Here is a 22,779-nt window from a genome sequence, read left to right on the forward strand (position 1 = left end):
GCGGGGCGGACTCAGGGCGGGGCTAGGGGCCCGAAGCCGGAAGGGGCGGGGTCGAGGCGGCGGGACGGAAGCGTAGCTCGGTCCGTAGCCGCCCCTCGTGCCGCCGCGCAGACTCCGAAGGGCAGCGGGCGCGAGGTCAGAGTCGCTTCGCCTGGGCGGCGGGGTCGGAGCGCGGCCCGCCCCGCCCCGCCCGGAGCCGGCGTGTGTCGCTGCGGCGGGGGATGACGAGCCGCCCCGCTCTTGATCCGGTTCGGGATTTCCAGCCGGCATCTCCTCCTGGGCAGCCCCTGCTCGGGGCACTGGGAACGGGCCAGTGCAGCCGGCCCCGGATCTGTGTTGCCGGGAGCAGCAATTGCGTCCTGGTCTTTATTGGGGGGCCGCTTCTCGTTTACACTAAAACCGCTTTACACCCCAGGAGTGTAAAGCGGCCACCGATGCCAGAACTGGGCGGACCAGGGAGCCGTGCCCCCCCCCCCCTTAACAAATGAAACAGTGTTGTGGAAAAATAGGATCGTTTGTGGGGTCACGTGCCCCCGAGATTTCTGCCCGGGTTCGCGCCAGAAAGTGGTCAGCAGCAGCAGCCCTGTTAGCACTGTGCCGAGGCGGGAGGGGACAGGGCTGCTTCCAGCCGCAGGCGGGAGGAGGGGAGCGGGGATAACCTTGCCTGTGTCTTTGTAGAGCTCATCCCTTCCCTCCTGCGGCTGGCAGCTGCTCCCCTCCCTGCCTGCCTGCACAGCACTGGAAGTAGGGTGACCATATTTCCCAAAGGGAAAATGGGACACAGGGCAGAGCTGGTCTGACCCACCCAGCGAGAAATGTAGATTTTTTACTATTGCTAAACTCTTTATCCTTTTACTTCAGAAACAGACACTTTGATTAAAAAAAGAAGTCATGAATTTTCAGATCAACATAACATGTCCGATGTTTCTAAAAGGAAGAGATCCGGTTTTTTACTAAAAGTTTTAAAATATTAAACTTTTTATTTTGATAAGAATTGGATAAATAATCTATTTTGGAATCTTTCTGGGCATAAATTCAGCCGTGTTTCTGGACTCATCCGGCTGCAAATCTGATTTTTAAATCAATTTCAAATATCTGACATAGGAACAAAGGAATTGTCATATTGGATCAGATCCAATATCGGGTGGCCAGCACCAGATGCTTCAAAGAAAGGTGTAAGAACTCCACAACAGACAGATGTCGGATGACCCCCCCTCCCCTCCACATGATGTCTCATCTCAACCTCTAATAATTAGAGATTTGCCTAAACTCTGAAACATGAGGTTAATATCCCTGTCAATATTTTTGTTAGCATGAATTATAACCCTGGATGTTCTCGTTACCCATTTATATGTGCACTCCCTCTTAGAATCTTACTAAATTCTCGGCCTCGGTGACGTATAAGGTGCATAGCGTACACTTTGTATGAAAAAGTATTTACTTTTATTAGTTTTTGAATTTGTCACCTTTTGATTTAATTTCATGCTTCCTTGTTTATGTGTTCTGAGACCAGGAGAACAGAGCTTGTGATCTACCACCTTGACACTGTTGTTTTATATCTTTATTGTGTCCCCTCTTATTCGTCTCCTTTCTAAGGTAACAAAACCAATCTTTTCTCCAAATGCATCCGATGAAGTGAGCTGTAGCTCACGAAAGCTTATGCTCTAATAAATTTGTTAGTCTGTAAGATGCCACAAGTACTCCTTTTCTTTTTGCGAATACAGACTAACACAGCTGCTACTCTGAAACATTTTTGAGATGAGTGATTAGTATTGTACACAGGGTTCTAGATGAGGCAGCATCACTGATTTATATAAAGGCATTATAATATTTTCCATATTATTCTCCCCATTCTTTATGCATCCTAACATCTTTTTGATTTTTAGACTATATCTGCACATTGAGCAGGTCCCTTTCTTTAATTAATAGTTAATTTAGAATCTTGTAAGGTGTATGAGTAGTTTAAATCTTCCCTTCCACTGTGCATTGCTTTGCATTTATCAACACTGAATTTCATTTACCATCCTGTTACATATTCATGTAGCTTAGCTAGGTTCCTCTGAAGTACTTCACAGTCCTTTCTGGTACCGACTAACTTAAAAAACTGTCATCTGTAAATTTTGCAGCCTCACTGCTAACCCCTGTCCCGGGTCCTTAATAAATATATTAAACAGCCCAAGCCCTTGTGTGGAATCTTGAGGCATTCTACTTTTGGCTGTTGCTAAAATGAAAATTGACCATTTAATTCTACTTTGTTTTGTCTCCAAGCCAGATTTTTTTATCCATGGTACTTTGCCTCTTTCTCCACAACTATTTTTTTTTTCATTAAAATGACTTGTCAAAGCCCTTTTGAAAGTCTGAATAAATGATGTCCCCTGGTTCTCCTTTATCCACTACTTTGCTGACATTCAAAGATATAAATAAATGAGATAATAAATTAGTGAGATATGAGTTTCCTTTGCAGAGACAGTGCTGGTTAGAGCCTAAGTTTAGTAAGAAGAGGAAGGCAGGTTCTAATAGTCCTCACTCAGGCTTTGGTTGGGAAGCATGGCCCAGACCACAATCTGTGGCTGACAGTGGGGTTGTTAGTGTGGGAGCCCAGGCCCTCCCACTCCACTGGGCTGCTACCCAGGGTCCTTTGAGCAACCAGTAGTCTGGCAACTGAGGCTGCTTAAGGCTGCCCTCCCTGGCCCACTTCCTATTCCACCCGCTCCCCCCCAGGTCAGCTCAGACCAAGGCTTTCCCCTGCTAGGGGAGTCCAAATCAAGAAAATAAGAGGAGATTTCCAAGGTCCACATGCAGGGGAGAGGGGAATACTTCCGCCTCTGGTTGTTTCGGGGGGGGCCCCTTTGGGGCAGTTGTTTCAGAGACTTCAGTCTTCCCTCTGCTCTGCACTGCACTGCACTGCTGGAGCTGTGGGCTGCAGATCTGCTCTTTTCCAGGTCTGCTCTCAAATGAGCTGTTGCCCTGTCTTTTAATTCTTCCATCAGATCGTGGAGCATTTGCTGCAGGTGTGGCTGGGCCCAAAATAATCCCTTAGCCCCTTGTTACTCGATGTGGAGTTTGTACACTCCATCACACAGGTCTTGGGGTTAAGATAGCGGAGTGGGGCTCAAGAGTACTGGGTTCTATTCCTGGTTCTACCATTAATTATGACCTCATGCTTCCACCATAAACCCTTACCACACCCCACACTTAACATAAATAATGTGGTAAATCTATTGCATGCTGAGGTTGTGATGAAGGTTTTGTTATACTGCAAAGTTGGTTAATCTGTTGGGTATATGTCTTTTATTATTTGGAGGCAGAAAGCAGTCCTTGTGATGATGCTGTTAGTGGCAATGTGCTGTAATCCTCTCCTAACTGTGGTGCATACCCACTCATAGGTACTGACTCTGTACCTATGGGGCTGGAACACGCGTGGGGAAAAAATGGGTGCTCAGCACCCACTGACAGCCCAGCCTATCAGCTTCTTCCCCATCCTCCCCCCCACCCCATGCCTCCTGCCTGCTGGGATCAGCTGTTCAGCTGCATGCAGGAGGCGCTGGGAAGGGAGGGGGTGCAGCAAGGGCTGGGTGCACTCAGGGGATGGGTTGAATGGGGGCACAAAGAGGCTGGGTGGGAAGAGGCTAGACAGAGGTGGGGTCTTGGGGGAAGGGGTGGCAGGTCGTGGGGCAGAGCGGGGGTCAAACACTCCAGGGAAATGAGGAAGCCGGTGCCTATGTATCCAAGGATAGTTACGTCTTGCTCAACACAGCTTAACACTCATCAGTAGGTCTTATCTTCTGGTAACCGCTATCACATGCCTCTGCACGGTTTCATCCAGAATAATTCCATTCAGTAGATTGAACTCCCTAGGTAATAGATTTTATAACCCTTAACCAGTATCTTGGCTTTGCATCCTTTCCATTTAGTCTCTAATAATTCCATTTAGTCTCTAATAATTTTATACAAAGATTTTTTTTCACTTTTTTTTTCCATATGTGAACTGCATTATATATAATTGCATTTTAATAACATTAGAATTAAAAACAAAATGACCCCATCAGAGTGAGAGGTTTACCTGCTAATGTACCTCCTCAGAAGAAGGTACTTTCATGGGAAATCCAGGTAGTGTCGTCCTGCTGCCCACACCTATTGTTTTAAGTGAGAATTATCCTTTCCCTTGTTTCAGGAACAGGATGGCCATGGAGGAGGAGCATCCATGTGTTGACCTGAACACTAAGTATCCTGATGTGGTTGTAAAGGTTGGAAAAGTAATTTTTGGTGAGACATACAGGAAGGAAAAGAACAAACCACACATCAAGAAGAAACAAAAAGATAATATCTCCCAAGCAGCGTGTGCATTGTTGAATTCAGGAGGAGGTTTGATAGAGGCAGAGATTGAAAATGAGGGCTACAATGAAGCAGATGGGCTTGGGAAGGATATAGAAGATTCCCTTACAGATCTTATTCCATCTCAAATGTTTGCAGACTACTTTAAAGCATTAAGCAAGACAGCAAACTTTTAATCTTTGTTAAATCATGGAGAATTGAAGTTTCATCTTCATCCAGTATTTCATCTTCATCTCATATTTGCAGCCAGAAAACAGGCTTGTACCAGAGATGTGGCACTTCTGTTAAACTCATGAATTCTAGTGTTGCTGCACAATTTTTCAAAAGGAAGAAAGAGTGTTCCAGGAGAAGATCTGATAAGACAGAGCAAGGAGCTGAGAGAGCTGTACTGAATGGTGTTGAGGAAGAACATGACTCTATTGAAAATATTTTTAATGTACAGCACCTCACCCATGGTGAGAAGCTGAACTTCTCTGAGTCGACACGTGTTGACTATAAAGAGTTTGCTTCAACAGACAACCTGAACATCATCCAGAAAGACATTGAAGACAAATTGCCAAAGTACATCTCTGCTTTTGCAAACACGCAGGGAGGATATTTATTTTTTGGAGTGGATGATGAGAGGAAAGTTGTTGGTTGTAAAAAAGAGAATGTAACAGACAATCAGTTACTCAGGATAGTAGAGTGTGGCAGGCAGAAGGTGCGGCATGTCTTACATTTCTGCAGTTCTAGGCCAGAACTGATTGTTGTCCCTAAAATCCTGAATGTACGGGATAATCAGGGAAACTTGTATGGCTATGTGTGTGCTGTGAAAATTAAGCCATTCTGTTGCGCTGTGTTTTTGCATAATCCTGACTCGTGGATCGTGAAGGATGACCGATTTCAAAGATTGATGGCCAAGGACTGGATGGACCTGATGACAACATCTGACCCAGGTCAAATTATTTTAAAAATAAAAGTATCATAGTTTATTTTTTCCATATTAAAATTAACATCAGTATTTGTAGCATGGTAGCACCACTGTTGGCTTGACAAGTAAGTGACCCTAAAATTTAAAATCAATGGTGCTCCAACCCCAGAACACTTTTCTTAAAGTGACACTGCCAAGTTAAAATTCACATGTCCGTCAGAATTTATTTTACCTGTTTGTTATAACTTATAACAAGGTCACCACATTTGAAAAATCCATTTGTTTATTGTGTATACAGCCATTTGGTTTCTCCTGTTTGCACAGGTGTTTCAGACAGACATTGAGGAAAGAGAAGTATTTAGGCCCGATTCTGCCACCCTTAATCCCTCTGTGTAGTGCCCTGTGTTACAGGGTGAGGTGGGCTGTTCAGAGGAGCTCAGGACCCAGCTGCCACCAGGGGGGCTGGAACAATTTGTATAGTGGTGGTACTGAGAGCCATTGAACCAAACTGTAAACCCTGTGTATGATGGAAACCACTTCAAGCCAGGGGGTGCAGCAGCACCCTCGGCACCACTAGTTCCAGCCCTTATGGCTGCCACTTGTGCCTGGGTTCCCTTTCACATCAAGTGACTTCAGGCTACAACAGGGTCTGCTGGGTAGAGGGAAGCAGGATATAAAGCGCTTACTGTTCACGTTAAGGGAGAGAAATCTGAAGAGGAAGCTCCACAGGGGCCTGGGTCAGCACTGTTTCCTCAGGGAGAGGGACTGGGGAATGGAGCCAGGGAGGGGGTTGGTGGACCACTGCTGGAAGAGGGTGGGCAGAAGTGCAGTATTCAGTTACAACCCCCCATTAAACAGTTCCTTAAGTATACTCATCCATAGGCCATGGTGAAAGGGATTCCATCAGTTTGTTCCGATAGAGGGATGTGACTCAGTTAATTTAGACCATATTTGTCCTTCACCATCCCTGGGACCACTTCCACTTTCTTACTGAACATTATTGAACTACGGGAGAATCTTCGAGTGGAGGCTACAGAAGTCTTTTATTATTATTACCATTTATAATTTCTAGGAACAAATAGAAGGTGTCTTTCCCAAGCTCTAGACATCCTTAACATAACACACAAGGAATCAAATATAAAATCAAACCCTCATGCCAATCACATGGTGTAGGGCAGTAACTAACTAAAATTCTTACAGCATGGGAAAATACTCCACTCTTATTAAATAGTTCCTCTCTAGCAGGATTGCCCTCCGAAGCCCCACACCTCCAATGAACAGATGAGCCTTTCAGCATGCCCTGAAGGATCAACAAATATGGGCTATTTTGAACCAAGGTTGGGGAACGAGTTCCAAAACTGAGAAGCCCTCATAGGGAATACCTTGCCAGCCTCCCCCTCTGTCTGCTGTCATGAGAACTCAGATGCCGATGCCAGTCTGAGCTGTGGTGGTATGGCCTGAGGTGAGAAGTGTCTCTCCGTCTGGGAGGTCCCAGGCCATTTAGGACTTTATAGGTCAAAAGCTACACCTTAAACTCCACTTGGAAATCCAGAGACAGCAAGACAAGGCTATGTGATATGCTCACAGCAAAACACGCCATGGAAGAAGGCAACTTATCCTTTCTCCACTGTCTTCAGTTTCTGGCTTGATTTAAGGTGCAGCACACTGTAGACACCCACTCTTGAGGTGACAAAATCACAAGTCATGGTAGTGAGAGTCACAATCAAAAGATAAGATGTTAACATCCTGGTTAGATGCAAGCAGAGGAAGCCATTTTGGCTAACCCTGCAACTGTAACTGGGAATCTAACTAGACCCAAGCAGCAAACAAGAATAGCAAACAGTGGACAAACAACATCTGTTAAGCAATGGCTTCATTACTAAAATAGGTGTCTTTTTGTACTAAGATAGATAGCTCTCTCGATGTAAAAACACATTTATACAAAGGCAACAGCAAAAACATGGCCTCACAGGGGCAGACAGAGTCTTTGTCCAAAATTCCAGTTGCGTTCCCACCTTATCAACATCTGATAACTGTTTTATCTGGATTGAGTCTTTCATCCATGTCCTAATCTCAACCAGATGCAGGGAAACACAACAACCACATCATCTGAATTGGAAGAGACAGTATGAGAAAGCCACAGAGAAAATACCACAGCCCGCACTTCCTCATTAACCCTCCTAGTGGCTTTACGCACACACTGAACAAGAGGGAGAACAAACTGGAATCCTGTAGAATGACATGAGAGTGCTCTCCTACTCTTTAGGTCAGTTGCAAAGAGCATACATTTATTGAATACTTGGTAAACATATTCTGTGCCAATATAGGTCCCTGCAGTATCATCCAACTCAATTTCAGCCACATGTGCAAAACTGGGGAGGTCCCCTTATCCTTAATCACATCACAAATGGTGGAAACCTTATTGACGACCAGCCTTCTCTTCATCAGCATGAACCAAAGATCAAAGTCCTTTTCTTCCAAGTTCACACTCCTGAGAGATAATTAAACAAGAAACCAATGGGAATGAAATCATATATCTTGGTCCTGATTTACACTTGCTAATGACCTTTCCTGCCTTGCTTCCCCCACTTGCTACCATAGGCATAAGGGGACCCAAGGCCTGGCAACCAAAACCCCACCTCAGTGTCTCCATATCTCCAGTATGTAGCAGTATTATTCTACCGTCTCAGCCTCGCTGAAGTGAAAGGACACTGCTGCTGCAGCTGGGTACCCAAATAGGGACCTTTAGTTAAAATAAATAATCTCATCTCATTTTGAGAGTTTCCACATGGTGCTCACGCTAGATCAGTGCATTTACCATGCAAAACCCACACCAATTATGAGAGAAGCTTAGAGCATGCTGGGTAAAAATTCATATGGTGGTGATGGGGTGAAATAAGTGTATTAATATTAACTTTAATTTACTTTTAAAGAGATTTCAAATTTAGCTGAAGTTCTGAAGACTGCGCTCAGTCTGTCAGGTGCGTCCCCACTCTCCAAACCCGTGTTTTCCAACAAAGGCCTCACGTGTCTGTCTGATCTGCGAACAGCTCTATTTCCAGGTATGTCTCTTTGGTTTGTAATGTTTTGTATTAGTTTATTTCTGGCATCTGGACATTGATGGACATAATGATTGAAGTCATCCAGTTTAGAAATGATTAGAATAGAAAAAAATATATTCTGTGTATGTAGAACACATGCTTTTTGAAGAATTGAGGACTGAAGGCAATGGGGACATATAAATTGGTTAAAGCAGACCAATTGGTATGTCTTAACATTGACCTATCTGTATATCCTCTTTATCGATCTGCCAACCCTTCCTCACCATGGCTAATTTATGTAAATGTGCGATCCTATGTGAAGATTAATATTTATTCCAACATTTTTCATTTTTCACACAAGAAAGCTGTGGGTTCTACAGAATTACTGTGTTAAGTGGCTGTCCCTAAAATCCACGTGTGAATTCCTTGCAGGCTCTGTGGTGTCAGACTCTTAATATGTGAATTTAGTTTTGGTTGCCTGGATTTCCTTAGTATTTGCATGTTTTTCACTTTTTGATGTACCTTTTACAGTTAGTTGAACTAAATGGAATAATAATGTTGATTGCCTTTAGGCGCTTTTTAGGCTAATGAATTGTTCCTGAACCTTTTGTCATTTCTATATATACATTCAGTTTTTATAGCTATCTGCCGAATAGCTACAATGAATACATTTCAGACTATGGGTTGTTTATAATCGGTTCATATTGACTATTCATTATTCATTTTTTGTTATTCACGATGTGTGATTTAACACCTTTGTCACATGTTGTTCTTTCCACTCCCTGACTGGCTGAGTGAACTGTTTTAAACAGGACAGTAAATAATCATAAATAATGAACTTCTCTTATAAATTTACAGAGGAATAATAATTTGTCTGAATGCTTGTAAGAAAGTCAGGACGCTCCAGTAATCCAGTGACAAAGCAGCTCACCCAAGGACATGCAATGAGTCAGTGGCAGAGGCAGGATTAACGCTCATGGGAACCTGGAAGAACAAGCACTGAGTTGGGATCTGGTGACCCAAGCATGTACATCTCCCATTGAATTCAGTTTCAGTTGTGAGTGCTCGGCCCTTCTAAAAGTCAGGCCCAAAGCGCCCCAAACTGGGCACCCAGAAAATGAGGAATACATAGTTTAGTGGCCACCTGTGGAAAATTCTGAATTAAGTGACTTGGCCAACATCATATTAAAAGTCTGTGGCAGAACCAGGGATAGACCCAAGTCCTCAGGGCAGCTGTCAACGTCCTCAACTATCAGACCATCTTTTCTCTTTCTGCAGTCTCCCACCTCATTCCCCTCACATCTTCCAGCACTGAAAGTAATGGTACTATGCTAATTTACACCAACCCAGGATCTGGCCCAGTGGATGTTATGCAGTGTATTATGCTGTTGTATAGAGATGTGGCTTCCTCGACTCCCCATGTGAATTAGCCATAGCATCATTACCTTCAGTGCTGGAAGATGTGAGGTGAATGAGGCAGGAGACTGCAGAAAGAGAGAGCCACCCAGATCCAAACACATAGCTCCCCCCTGGAGTGGGGAGCCAAGAGCCTGGGGGGCAGTCGGGCTCCCAGTGGGGAGCCTGGGGGCAGCCACAGAGCTGAGAGCCCAGGCTCTCAGCCCTCTCCCACTCCCCTCCTTGCCCCTCTTCAGTTGGTGGAAGCACTCCCGGTGAGGACATGCACCACTGACAGAAGGAGGGTTGTGTGGACATGAACCACCACAGTAATTACTGTAGTGGCTGTAAGTCGACTTAACATAGCTTGACTTAAGTTTGTAGTGTAGACATGCCCTGAGCAGAGGCGCCAAGATATTAGTGGCCCATGGAGTCTGAAATCCCCTTCCATCCCTACAGGGGGTCCCTACAGAGTATGGCTGAGACTCACTGGTGGATGATTATGGGCAGGGGGTTGGGTAGTGTGTCAGGAAAGCTTGTTTGCCATTGCTCGTGCTGTACTGGTTCTGTGCAAAATAAGACTTCGATCTGCAGGGTTGCCAATCCAACATTTTTAACATCAAGAAATTCAGTTGGAATAATTTAAAATGGTATTGCAGTGTCTAACCAAAAGAAAAAAAAAGAAAATAGTCATAAAATTTGTTAATGTTTTTCTAATTCTCTCACTTTCTAGTGTATTCTAATACAATAATATACAACCAAAAAACCTCACCAACGGGCTGTTTTCAGAGTATCCAGGGCTGGAGAATTTAATGAAAGAGCAAATGGAAGAGCTCCACGATTCTCGGGGACTGGTGATATTTTCAAGGAGCTGGGCTGTTGATGTTGGATTGCCAAAAAATCAGCAAGTTGTCTGTGATGCTCCGTTGATAGCCGCAGGCAAACACCCAACGCTGTACACTGTCACTGAGAAGGACTGTTCTGTGAATATGTTTGAATATGCAAGACAAACTGCTCGTGCATTGAAACAGAAACTGGTAAATGTTGGGGGATACACTCAGAGAGTGTGTGTGATTCCCCATCTCCTACAGCTTGAAACCAATGAAGAAAGAAATACAGAGTTAGGTTTGCAAGTTAAGTACCCTGCTAGCTACAATGTATCCCTGAAGGACATAACAAAATTACTGGACTCGCTTGTGATAATCTTATTGAGTTTTAGGTCTTTTTTAAGTGACAGCCTTGGGTGTGAATTTTTTAATCTCCTCACAGTTAAACAATATGAGATACTTTCAAAAGATCTCCACAAATGCAGGAAGCTGTTTATCTATGGCCTGCCAGGAACAGGGAAAACAATAGTAGCCCTGAAGATCATCGAGAAGATAAGGCACATGTTTTGCTGCCAGTCTGATGAGATTCTCTACATTTGTGAGAACCTGCCGCTGAAAGAGTTTGTGAGGTGAGTGTTTTGTATGCAACTCAAAACTGTGCCCTTAGTTAATTAATATTAAATATCAAAGGGGCATTGAAATTGGGGAGAAAACGTATGTCAGTAGCCAAAACAAATCTTTTGCAAAGTAGCAAAAGGCTCTGTCTACAGTATGAACAATTACACTCATTCACAGCACAGCTCCACACAAAGCAGGGTTAGAGGACATGTAGAGAGAAATGCCTGAATCCTATCTAAACGAACAGTTTCCATCATACCTATCTCCAGTGGAGTATTATAGGTTTTAAGGTTGCCAGCATAGGCACAGCCTGAGATGATGCCATAAGTGAGAGGGTAGTTTTCATGTTACTGGACAATCTGGACTGTTATGATATTTGGAAGGCCCTCTTTAACAATCCACTGTAAAACATTTTGAACCAGATTGATCCCTCCATTGGCACAGGGATGTGGAACCTGCACCTCTGTGGGTCAGCTAACCTCTTGCACACCAGAGGGGATTCACCTCTAGGGGAGGGCAGGCAAGGTTTAAACTGATAGACTCCCCTGGGGACTAAATTGTGGGAGATCAGCTTTGATTTCTGCTGGATGTTGTACAGAAGCCTGGCTGGCAGAGGCTGTAGCTGGGATGTGCTAAAATCAGTGCATCTCCTGCTTCCTTTTATTTTTTAGGCTTCAAGGCTCTCCAGTTTAGGAGAAGTTGCAGCCCTCTTTGGTGCATGTATGGTACAAAATTACATACCTGAATTCCAGCACTGATACAGCCGCACCAGCACTTACAATGGTAAAGACACTACTGTGGACGGGGCTCAGGTGTTTCAGCAAGTTGTCGTGTTGACAAAGTGCTGAAATGTCTGAGAGCCCAGTCTATACAAATGATTACATTGGTGTTAGAATGGTGTTGTAACTACTCCCATGCTTAAAAGTTTCAGAGGGGTAGCCATGTTAGTCTGTATCAGCAAAAACAACGAGGAGTCCTTGTGGAACCTTAGAGACTAACACATTTATTTGGGCATAAGCTTTCATGGGCCACTTCATCCGATGCATGGAGTGGAAAATACAGTAGGCAGGTATAAATATACCGCACATGAAAAGATGGGAGTTGCCTTATCAAATGTGTGTGTGTGTGGGGGGGTCAGTGCTAACAAGGCCAATTCAGTTAGGGGGGAAGTATTAAGGGGAAGTAACCTACTTCCCCCTTAATTGAATTGGCCTCGTTAGCACTGACCCCCCCACTTGGTAAGGCAACTCCCATCTTTTCATGTGCTGTAATATATATATACTGCTTACTGTATTTTCCACTCCATGCATCTGATAAAGTGGGTTTTAGCCCATGAAAGCTTATGCCCATATAAATTTGTTAGTCTCTAAGGTGCCACAAGGACTCCTCGTTGCCCATACTTAAAGTTAGCCATGTTCTTAAGTACCTTACCGAATGGGGGCCTGGATACAGGCAGAAATTCATCAAAATCATGTTGAATGTTCTCTTTTATTGGGTAGAAAGAGAAACATTTGCCAGTCTGTGACCTGATTCACCTTCTTTCAGGGGTACTATAATCAATTAGTGAGGCACATAGTAGTTGATGAAGCCCAGAATTTCTAGTCAAAGGGTAGTGAGGATTGGTACACAAAGGCTAAGCAGCTCACAGAAGGAAATGATAGTCATGAACGTGGTATTCTCTGGATTTTCTTGGACTATTTACAAACAAGCCACACTTTTCTCTGTGGTCTTCCACAGCCAAGAAAACAATATTCTCAGGAGTGGCTAACCAAAAGGAACCGGAATGCCACTCACATACACAGAATCATGCTCCAAGAGATGAAAAATATTGTAGAAAATCCACAAATAGATATTCCTGATAAGAACTTAAAAAGGGCGCTAAAGAAAGCTGAATGTGGCCACCTCCTGCCAGGAGGTGATTATAGGGAAAAAGAAGTGTAGGTGAAGCTACTGTAGATTGTAATACTGGGAACTGTTTGGTTAAAAGGCAACCAACCAACAGGCTTGTCTTCTCAAGTAGCAGGCACCTCCTGCTTGTTAAAGGATATGAAGCTATTCTTTTTCTAGGGTTTATCAAAGAAGTGATGTGTAGCACTTGTATGCCAAAGCCACAAAAGCTATGGTGGGAGCCCCTTATCACTCCTCCCGCTCCTTTCTTCAAAGAGGAGAGCCTGAGTTTCAAACCCACAAGAATTCTAGAAATATTGTGATTGAAATTGATTTATTTTATAAACATTTTAAAGTCTTCATTCTTTTAATTTTCATGCTAATCAATGGAACTAAAGCATGGGATTAAAGTTAAGCACATGCTTAAATGAGGAATTGTAGTCATAGAATATTAAATCTCATTGCCACATGGCTTCGTAACATAGCAGTTCAGTTGCCTTTCCTGTGATGATCAGAGTCTTAGATTCATCACCAACCAGAATTTGTAGAGCGTGTGAGAAAAACTGAAACCTGGATTTATGGCGTGTCCTAAATGTTCAAAAGCACCAGTGAAAAGTATGTAGTCAGTTTCTAGAATTAATCTGTCATAAATCTGAGCAGGCATCCTGATACTGGGACCCTCAACTGAGAGTCTTGTTTCCATGGAAACTAGACATTTGAAGTGGAGGTCAGCAGCTGAAAATGATTCAGCTACTTGTGGCTAGTGCTCATTTCTGTTTCCTTGGAAATGGATATAAGTGTTACACCAATAAAATAAAAACCAGCAGGATCTTATTAAAGGGGAAACGGTAAAAGGCCACATTTATTGTGAATACAGAAAGAATCATAGTAAGCAGTTAGTTATAGCTATAACATTCCATTCAATCTCATATTTATTCTCACACACACACACACGTTCTGCAAGGTTATCATAATTACCAGCCTTAGAGTTCCTCATGCCAAGCCACTGGCCAGGTGGCCTGGACATGAGGAGGGAGCAGGGCCTTGTCAGATGCTCATCTGATGCTCCTGGAAGTTGGTTTGCAGAATCAGACCCCAAAATTCTGTTTCTAGAGTCCATTTTTATAGGAATTTCTTCCTTTGCCAGTCTATGGGAATTGCTTCATCATGCTGTTGCTAAATCAATCAGCAGATGGCACATTCCTGATGGCTCCATGCTGCCAGATTATTTTGTTCTTTGGTTCTCCCATTCTTGAGGCTGTTGGGTGGACACAAGAACAAATGGGTATAAACTGGCCACCAGGAAGTTTAGACTTGAAATCAGACGAAGGTTTTTAACCATCAGAGGAGTGAAGTTTTGGAATAGCCTTCCAAGGGAAGCAGTGGGGGCAAAAGATCTATCTGGTTTTTAGATTCTACTTGATAAGTTTATAGAGGAGATGGTATGATGGGATAATGGGATTTTGGTAAGTAATTGATCTTTAAATATTCAGGGTAAATAGGACTAATCCCCTGAGATGGGATATTAGATGGATGGGATCTGAGTTACCCAGGAAAGAATTTTCTGTAGTATCTGGCTGGTGAATCTTGCCCATATGCTCATGAATCTTGCCCATATGCCATATTTGGGGTCGGGAAGGAATTTTCCTCCAGGGCAGATTGGAGAGGCCCTGGAGGTTTTTCGCCTTCCTCTGTAGCATGGGGCATGGTTGACTTGAGGCTTCTCTGCTCCTTGAAGTCTTTAAACCATGATTTAAGGACTTCATTAGCTCAGACATAGGTGAGGTTTTTCATAGGAGTGGGTGGGTGAGATTCTGTGGCCTGCACTGTGCAGGAGATCGGACTAGATGATCAGAATGGTCCCTTCTGACCTTAGTATCTGTGAATCTATGATTCCAGTCTGCCGTCCGGGGGTCCTCTGGTTATTTCCACTTGACGCCTTCTTCAGCCAATGGACACTGGATTCTTAGGCTGGCACCTCCCTGATAACCTTCAGTTATTTTCCACACCAAGCATCCATCCACATACATCCTCTATCTCTATTTTAATCACAATTGTTAACAAAGCGAGATGAATACAACAAAAGGGCAGGGAGTCTCTGGGTGCTGTTTCTGTTGTTACAGAGTATTGCTTTGAGTCTCTCTCTGTGTGAGTAGTTGTTGTTACAAAGAATTGCTTTGAGAACAGACTCTGTCTTAGAATGTACTAACACAATTAGCAGCTTGCAAGTTTCACACATAGAGGGAGAGAAACAGTACCAAAAACCAAGAGACGTCTTAATTAGTAATACCCTGGAATTTAAACTATGGGGAATCAAACTCATTTGTGATTTTAATACAGAACTTCTTTAATATGGTCCAACATAAGATCCCTAATATAAGTATCAAAGTGAAAACTTTTAAAATAGTTCCTCCTACCTTCTTTTCTCCCCCATTTCCCCAGAAATGCGAATTTTGAAAGGCCACAAGCAGCAGTTCAGAGCGATGATGTCAAAAAATAGATTTTAATGGCCTGCTGAGGAAGGGCTGCTTTTAAAAAAACCCAGTTTACAAGCCTATGTGTGGAAAAAATGCTTTAAATGGATAATATTATATTTTAATATATTACAAATACACAGTCACTTTGCACCTTTTAATAGAAGGTACATTAAGCTACTTGCAATGAAGCTACCATACAACTTGTCTACAGCAAGGCAAAGCAATTAGAATGAAAATATTCCTGTCTGTATGCATCCCTACACAAAAAGTGATCTCAAATAATTTTCAGATCAAATTTGCTACATAACTAGGGCCCTACCAAATTCACGGCCATGAAAAATGTGTCACGGAGCGTGAAATCTGGTCTCCCCCCTTGAAATCTGGTCTTTTGTGTGCTTTTATCCTATACGATACCAATTTCACAGGGTAGACAAGTGTTTCTCAAGTTGGAGGTCCTGATCCAAAAGGGAGTTGCAGGGGGGTCACAAGGTTATTTTAGGAGGGGGTCACAGTATTGCCACCCTTCTGCGCTGTCTTCAGAGCTCAGGGGCCAGAGAGCGGCGGCTGTTGGCCAGGCGTCCATCACTGAAGGCAGCGCCCTCCCGGCAGCCGTGCAGAAGTAAGGATGGCAATCCCAGCTCTGAAGGCAGCGCTGCCACCAGCAGCAGAGCAGAAGTAAGGGTAGCAGTACAGGTAGCAGTACTGCAACCCCTCCTACGATAACCTTGCTACCCCTCCCCCCCCCCAACTCCTTTTTTGGGGTCAGGACCCCTACAATTACAACACCATGACATTTCAGATTTAAATAGCTGAAATCATGAAATTTGCAATTTTTAAAATCCTATGACTGTGAAATTGACCAAAATGGACTGTGAATTTGGTAGGGCCCTATACATAACAAACTCGAGTGCAGATTTCTGGTATAATTCTGTGTTCAAGGTATCTGGGATGCATGCATTAGTCTTGGTAAGAGTCAGTTTTTTTCTTAATAAAGTCAGAGTTTTAATGGGATGGGAATTTGTTTTGTTGGTATGCTGCAAATCTACAGACAAATGATTTAACTGACACATTATTCAATCTAAATTGACTAAATTTAGAGAAGTACTTTGCAGCACACACACTAATATTTATCAAATATTTTGTTTATATTGTAGAGAAAAAGGCATTTGCCAGTCTGTGACAAGAGTAACTTTCGTGAGGAACAATTTTGAAAAGGTGAAACACATAGTAGTTGATGAAGCCCAGAATTTCCGGGAAGAGGATGGCCATTGGTATAGGAAGGCTGAATATATCACCCAAAGTCATAATGAGCCTGGTGTTTTCTGGATCTTTTTGGACTATTTACAGACAAGTCACCCTTTCGTATCTGGTCTTCCACTTGCACGCCAGCATGACCCTGTGGAATCACTAACCCAGGTGGTCCGTAATTCCAGGGAGATAAACGGCAACATAAAAAGACAAATGGAAAGGATTGTACGAGATAAAAAATTAGGAGATGTTCCTTATGAGCGTTTAAAAAAGTTGTTAAGTAAAGCCACATGTGGTCACGATATATCAGGTGATTATACCATAAAAAGAGACTTAAATATGAATGAAATAGCAAATTATGTGGCTAGACAATGTTTTGGCTATTTACAAAAGGGTTACTCAGAGAAAGAGATTGCTATTCTGTTCAGCACAAACAACGATAAAAAAAATTATGAACACATATTAAAAAAAGAAATGAGGAAATTCAGGCTGAATCCAGTTTTCCAAGAAGCAGATGAAATACAGGGAAAGCATATTATTCTTGACAGCATCCGTCGCTTTTCTGGCCTAGAAAAGAGCATTGTGTTTGGTGTCAATCCAGTCTCTACCCAGGAGATGATTTCTGACAACCTTTTACTCTGTGTGGCATCCAGAGCTAATTTACACCTCCATTTGCTGTTTGAAAAGATCCCCAGTGGTTACTCGGGAGTTGTTTAATAACCCATCTAGGGTTTGCCTATGGTTCTAGTAGCGCATAGAGGATGAGCTATATTCATGATATGGTTTTTGGCCCATGGTTCCAAATTTGCAAAAGGGAGACATTTCACAGTCCCTAGCTAATAAACTACTTGAGACCTGCCGATGCACAATAAAACAGAAATAAAGTTACATGGCACGCAATGGGCAATTTGAACCACTGTGGGTCCTAACTACTGTTGAGAGTTTCCATGGATTAGTGCAACATCTTGTTTAGACTTTGGTTGCATGGAAATGAACTGACAAGTGGTAGCATCATGTTTTTGGAGTGAGTGTGGGGATTGGAAGAGTTCCTGGGTTCTAGTCCTCACCCTACCACTTCCCCAAGGCTACACTGTGCAAGTAAGTCATTCGAGCCTGATTTTCAGAAGTGGCTTCTGATTTTGCATTCCTGGGTTGTTTTTTTTGGGTGCCCAGGGTTAGAGACCTAGTCTCCTACATCCATATTTAGGCTATTAAAGAAATATAACTGGATTTTTGGAAAGATGGTTAGCACTCCAAACTCCACTTGAAGTTAGTAGGAGCTACAGGTACTCAGCAACTCTGAAAAAGAGGATTTTTTTATATTTAGGAACCAAATTTTATATACCTAGCTTAGAAATGTTTGGCCCTATGGACATGTTTTCAGATACATTGATCACCCACAGCTCCTACTGAAGTTTTAGGTGCTAAGCACTTTTGAAAATCAGGTCTTGAGTTTCGAAAGCTGGGCATACAAAATGAGAGGCCAGTTTAGAAAATGTAGATCTTAGTCTCTGACTGGTGTTGGAGATAATACTTACCTGTCTTCCACAGGACTGTTGTGGCTTCTTTAAAGTTTGGGGAACTGTTTGAAATCCTCTGGAGGGAGACATTAGAACATTACAAAGCATTAATATTATTGAGCAACTGGAGCAGACTTCAAATTCAAATATTTTATTTGATGCTGCAGTTGGTTCCAAGAGCAGTTAGCTCCCAAGGTAGCCAGCCCAGATGGAATGCTAGAAGGCAACCAGAGAACCCTGGAGGAGGAAAGTTTGGAGTGATGTAACCTTGAAAGTTATTTGGCATAGGACAGGACTGCATGGTCCAAGGAAACTTTAGTAGCCTCAGAATATTAGGGGTGAAATATTAGCCCTCTTAAGTCAATGGAACCAGGAGTTCACCCTAGGTTTGAACCTTGGAATGATGACCTTCAGATGCTATATAAAACATTTTAGGGTAACCTGAGAGCAAACAAAGGTTTGGTTTGGTTACTCAATGCAAATCAAACCACTTATTATATTTGGCTCATAGTTCAACTTGATTTGTATTTAGGAATAAGTAACTAGCAAAACTGATTAATTTGCACTTATATTTGAGCAAGGGAAAGCTTATTCAGATCTACTTACATTCACTACTAACTACAAAAGTACAGCCCTGGGTCTTGGGTCTTTGCTGAGTTCTCTTTTCTTCATTCTCATTCAGAATTTTGGTTCCCTCTTTAATTCAACATCTATGTTCTATAGCCAGTGAGTGCCTACATCTTTTGGAATTTGATAACTGAGTTCTTTAGCAAAATATGTGGAAGGTTTTCTTTTTAAGAGAAGTGAGTAGGTGCCCAAGATTTACATCAGTTATGATTAAACTCAAGGGAAGTCATTGTGTTTAACTAGAGTCTGCCTTGATTGGGAGTTTGCACCCAGTTTGACAAATGTGTTAGGCTAGATATCCTTCTGATCCTCAAGTAGCTACAGCTTTCAGTAAACTTTTTCCATCTGCTTGGGCTGGGAAACTGTACCCCTTCCTTTGTGACCTCCTGCCTGGATCACTGCAACTCACTGTACCTAGGGTGACCACGTCTGCTTTTGCAATACCTGCTACTGGTCTAGAACTATCTAGGTGGCCGTATGGCCCTCCTGGTCCCTGGAGTATCTGAGCATCTGTATGCAACAGCAGTCTTCTCAGCAATTATGCTCCACAAAAAATTCCAGGTCATATTGAAAGTCTTGGTCTTCGTTTGATAATACCAGTTGACTGCAGCTGCCCAGAGGAGATCATTCCAGGGGACAGAAAGGTGGTTTCTTAGATAATTTTCAAAGCCATCCATGCAATAGGCTCAAACTATCAGACTTGCTGATATAACTTGAGAGTGCAAGATAGAACCTCCTTGGCAGTCGGTTCACGATCCAGTTTTCTATGCCCCAGCCTGAATGGAGTTTTACTCCAGGAATGAATTTGGCGCAGTGACTTTATTGCCTTTTTTTGGTTTTAAGCTATTTTGTGCTTGTCCTTAAAGGAATGAACTATAGGCGCCTTGTTTGTCTAGAATTTTTGGTTACGTTTTAATTGGCTGCCTGTTAACTCAAACTAAATAACAATTGTAAATTCTAATGCTGAACATCCATAATGCTCAGCTAGGAACAATGATTGTGTCCTGGGTCTAGATCAGTTTTTACAATGCAATGTATTATTTCCAGGGTTTTCAGTCTGTGGGTCACAACCCCGTGAGGAGGGTGAGAAAGGGTGAGTTGGCGAACAGGTTTCATGAAGGTCACGAACTCACTCATTTTTTGCCTTCCCTTACCCATTTTTCAAAAAAAAAAAAAATATTTCCAGCCTTCACACTTGTGGAGTGTAAACAGATTCAGTGATGCCTGCTTGAGTCTGCAGACAGCCTAAAACAATAGTTCTAAGAGGTGTGAACTGCCCAGTTCATCTCTTACCAATGCCCTGTGGATTCTGCCACTCTGAGGCCATGGAACGTGGCATTTTTCCAACAGGACAAAGAATTCAGCATTTTTGCTAATGGCACCACTTTGCTTTCTGGTTCCCTGCTGAGAACCTGCCTGCAGCTACCTCTTGCTCTCAAACTTTCCTCTTGAGGGTTAGTTAAGTGGTTACAGTGCCTGATCCTGAGATTGTTCCACGCAGCCAGGCACCAGCATGGTCGTAACTACCATCCTATTTCCCCCCACTTTTATGGATCTATCAATTGCAGCCTGATTTTCTTGTCTGGTGGACTAATAATCAAATCCGATTGTGGTAAGAAAAATAATAAACCAGATTCATGATTATGTAGCACATAATTTACCATTTTCTATAAGACTATTGATTTTCTGCTTTTCTGCAACTACGAAATGTTTTTATACATGCTTGGATTCAAATTTAGAGAACTGTAGGCTAAGATTGCATTTGTTAATATGTCAGGTGTTTTCTTTCGTGGATTTAAAATGAGTCCGTGCTAACTACATTATTTGTCTCAAACATAAAGAACCTGTCTGTAAAATCACATGAAATAAATCTTAATTTACAAATTGTTGTTTGCTTCTCATTCTGCTGCTGTTCTCTCCTTCACAACACTCACATTCCATGTCCCCAATCTAACCAAATATTTATATCTCAGGGTGAACCATTGGACATCTCATTAAAGTTGCAAATTGGAGGACTGGGCCCAAAGAAATCTGATGAGGTTCAAGAAGGACAAGTGCAGAATCCTGCACTTAGGACAGAAGAATCCATGCACTGCTACAGGCTGGGGACCGACTGGCTAAGTAGCAATTCTGCAGAAAAGGACCTGGGGATACACATACACAGTCCCCCTCCACTCACTGAGTAACAATACAGACAGGTCATCGGCGGGCAGGATTGAATCTGGGGCCTCCAGCTTAGTGCATGAGCCTCTACTGCATGAGCTAAAAGCCATGTAGCCCTTAGCAAAGGCTGTAGAGCAGACTCATAAATCTCTCTCTAAGTGGTCTCAGTGCCACTAGATGGGACAGAACACCACACCCAGGGCAGGTGGTGTGTGGGTTACACCTGCACTCTGCAAGCACACTATTCTGTGATAGTCACCCCAGAGAGGGATGAGGAGAATGCAAGACAAGGTCCCCTAGTTGTGACAGCCAGCCATGAGGGGGCATTGCATACTATATCCTACTACTGTACCATAAATGTCAATGGGAATACTGTCCTTCCATTCCAGGGAGCTCAAGGAGACATTATGTCTTCCTGAGGCAGAACAGAACTGATTCCTTGTTGCCCTATAGGCCTTTGCACCAGCTAAACAGCCACAAAGAAGCCATAGGCAGGTGTAAGAACCACAGGTGTAAAACTGTCCGACTGCCAACCCATGAATAGAGGAGGTACAAGGCCCCCTACCCCTCCAAACTCCCCTTCTGCTAGTGTATGAATCTGACCCATGGCCTCTCAGATCTCCCCTGGTGTGTGTGTGGGATGGAGCTTCACAGTTCTTCCAATGTGGGCATGTGCCTTAACAGCACGGTCTACTCCCATACATGTTAGCCGTTCCCAGTACATATTCAGAGTCCTTCTCACTCCTCCAGTTTGTAGTCATCTTTGCTCTGTTATTTACATTGCCCTCGTTTCGCTCTGTGTCCCGTCCCGTCCCCGTCCCCCCCCCCGGCCGAGTAGCACAGCTCTATTCACTGACCCACGCTCTCATACGTAGTGTGGAAAGTCTGAGCCCTCACTCCACAGTATGAGGAGCTGACTGCCTGCACAGCACAATAAAGTTAGGAGCCTGTTATGGTCCCCAACTTCCTTACATCTCACTAATTAATGGCAATGCAAATAAATGAGTAAATGACAAGCAAGAGAGATTTTGTTCTGCATCTACACTTCAGAACGGGCCCAAGAGCAATACAATAAAAAGGGAACAGGAGAGCATATGCGTCCCAAAAGCATCTCCAAGGCGTGCAGTGCAAGGGGTGATAAGAGAAACTGGAAACGCAGCTGTCTTCATTTCATTGTCAGATGTAGTCTAAAGTCACTTAACTCTGGATCTCGAGGGATCTGCTGCAATTCATGTCCTAACGCTGCAGCGGTTTGAAGGAACTGAGGCTGCAACAGGCGTCACTCCCCCTTTTATAGCGGCACTCTCAGAACAGGCTCCAACCCTGAGGGAAGGGCAAAGTGCCCAAACAGGCCCTGCTACTAGAAGGTTCCACCATCCTGGTTGCACCCAGTTGACACATCCCAAAAGCAGGAATATGCAGGAGTTATGGACCAAGATATAGGCGCCCTGGCCTAGTAGTCAGAGCAGGAGTCAGGTCTAGTGGGAGGAGCAGGCATTCAGGTTGGGGAATGAAGCCAAGGGTCAGCACCAGAGACAACTGCCAGTAACCAGAGCCAGGGGGGTCAAGTCAGAGTCAGAACCAAGAATAGGTTTCAGAGTAGCAGCCGTGTTAGTCTGTATTCGCAAAAAAGAAAAGGAGGACTTGTGGCACCTTCAAGACTAACAGATTTATTTGAGCATAAGCTTTCGTGAGCTACAGCTCACTTCACCGAATGCATCCGATGAAGTG

The 22,779-nt window shown here is 43.3% G+C and overlaps 1 protein-coding gene across 1 annotated transcript; it reads left to right on the top strand.

The window, feature by feature from the left end:
- The first annotated feature begins 88 nt into the window (after positions 1-88).
- On the top strand, positions 89-20,771 carry LOC119844841 (schlafen family member 9-like). The gene is given in 7 exon segments (XM_038376222.2): positions 89-1,283; positions 4,175-4,482; positions 4,485-5,270; positions 8,179-8,307; positions 10,415-10,435; positions 10,438-11,137; positions 16,645-20,771. Coding segments are annotated over 7 exon segments (2,760 nt in total). The 5' UTR covers positions 89-1,278; the 3' UTR covers positions 17,456-20,771.
- The last annotated feature ends 2,008 nt before the right edge of the window (positions 20,772-22,779 follow it).

This window comes from Dermochelys coriacea, chromosome 17 (assembly GCF_009764565.3).
Source record: "Dermochelys coriacea isolate rDerCor1 chromosome 17, rDerCor1.pri.v4, whole genome shotgun sequence".
Taxonomy (NCBI): domain Eukaryota; kingdom Metazoa; phylum Chordata; order Testudines; family Dermochelyidae; genus Dermochelys; species Dermochelys coriacea.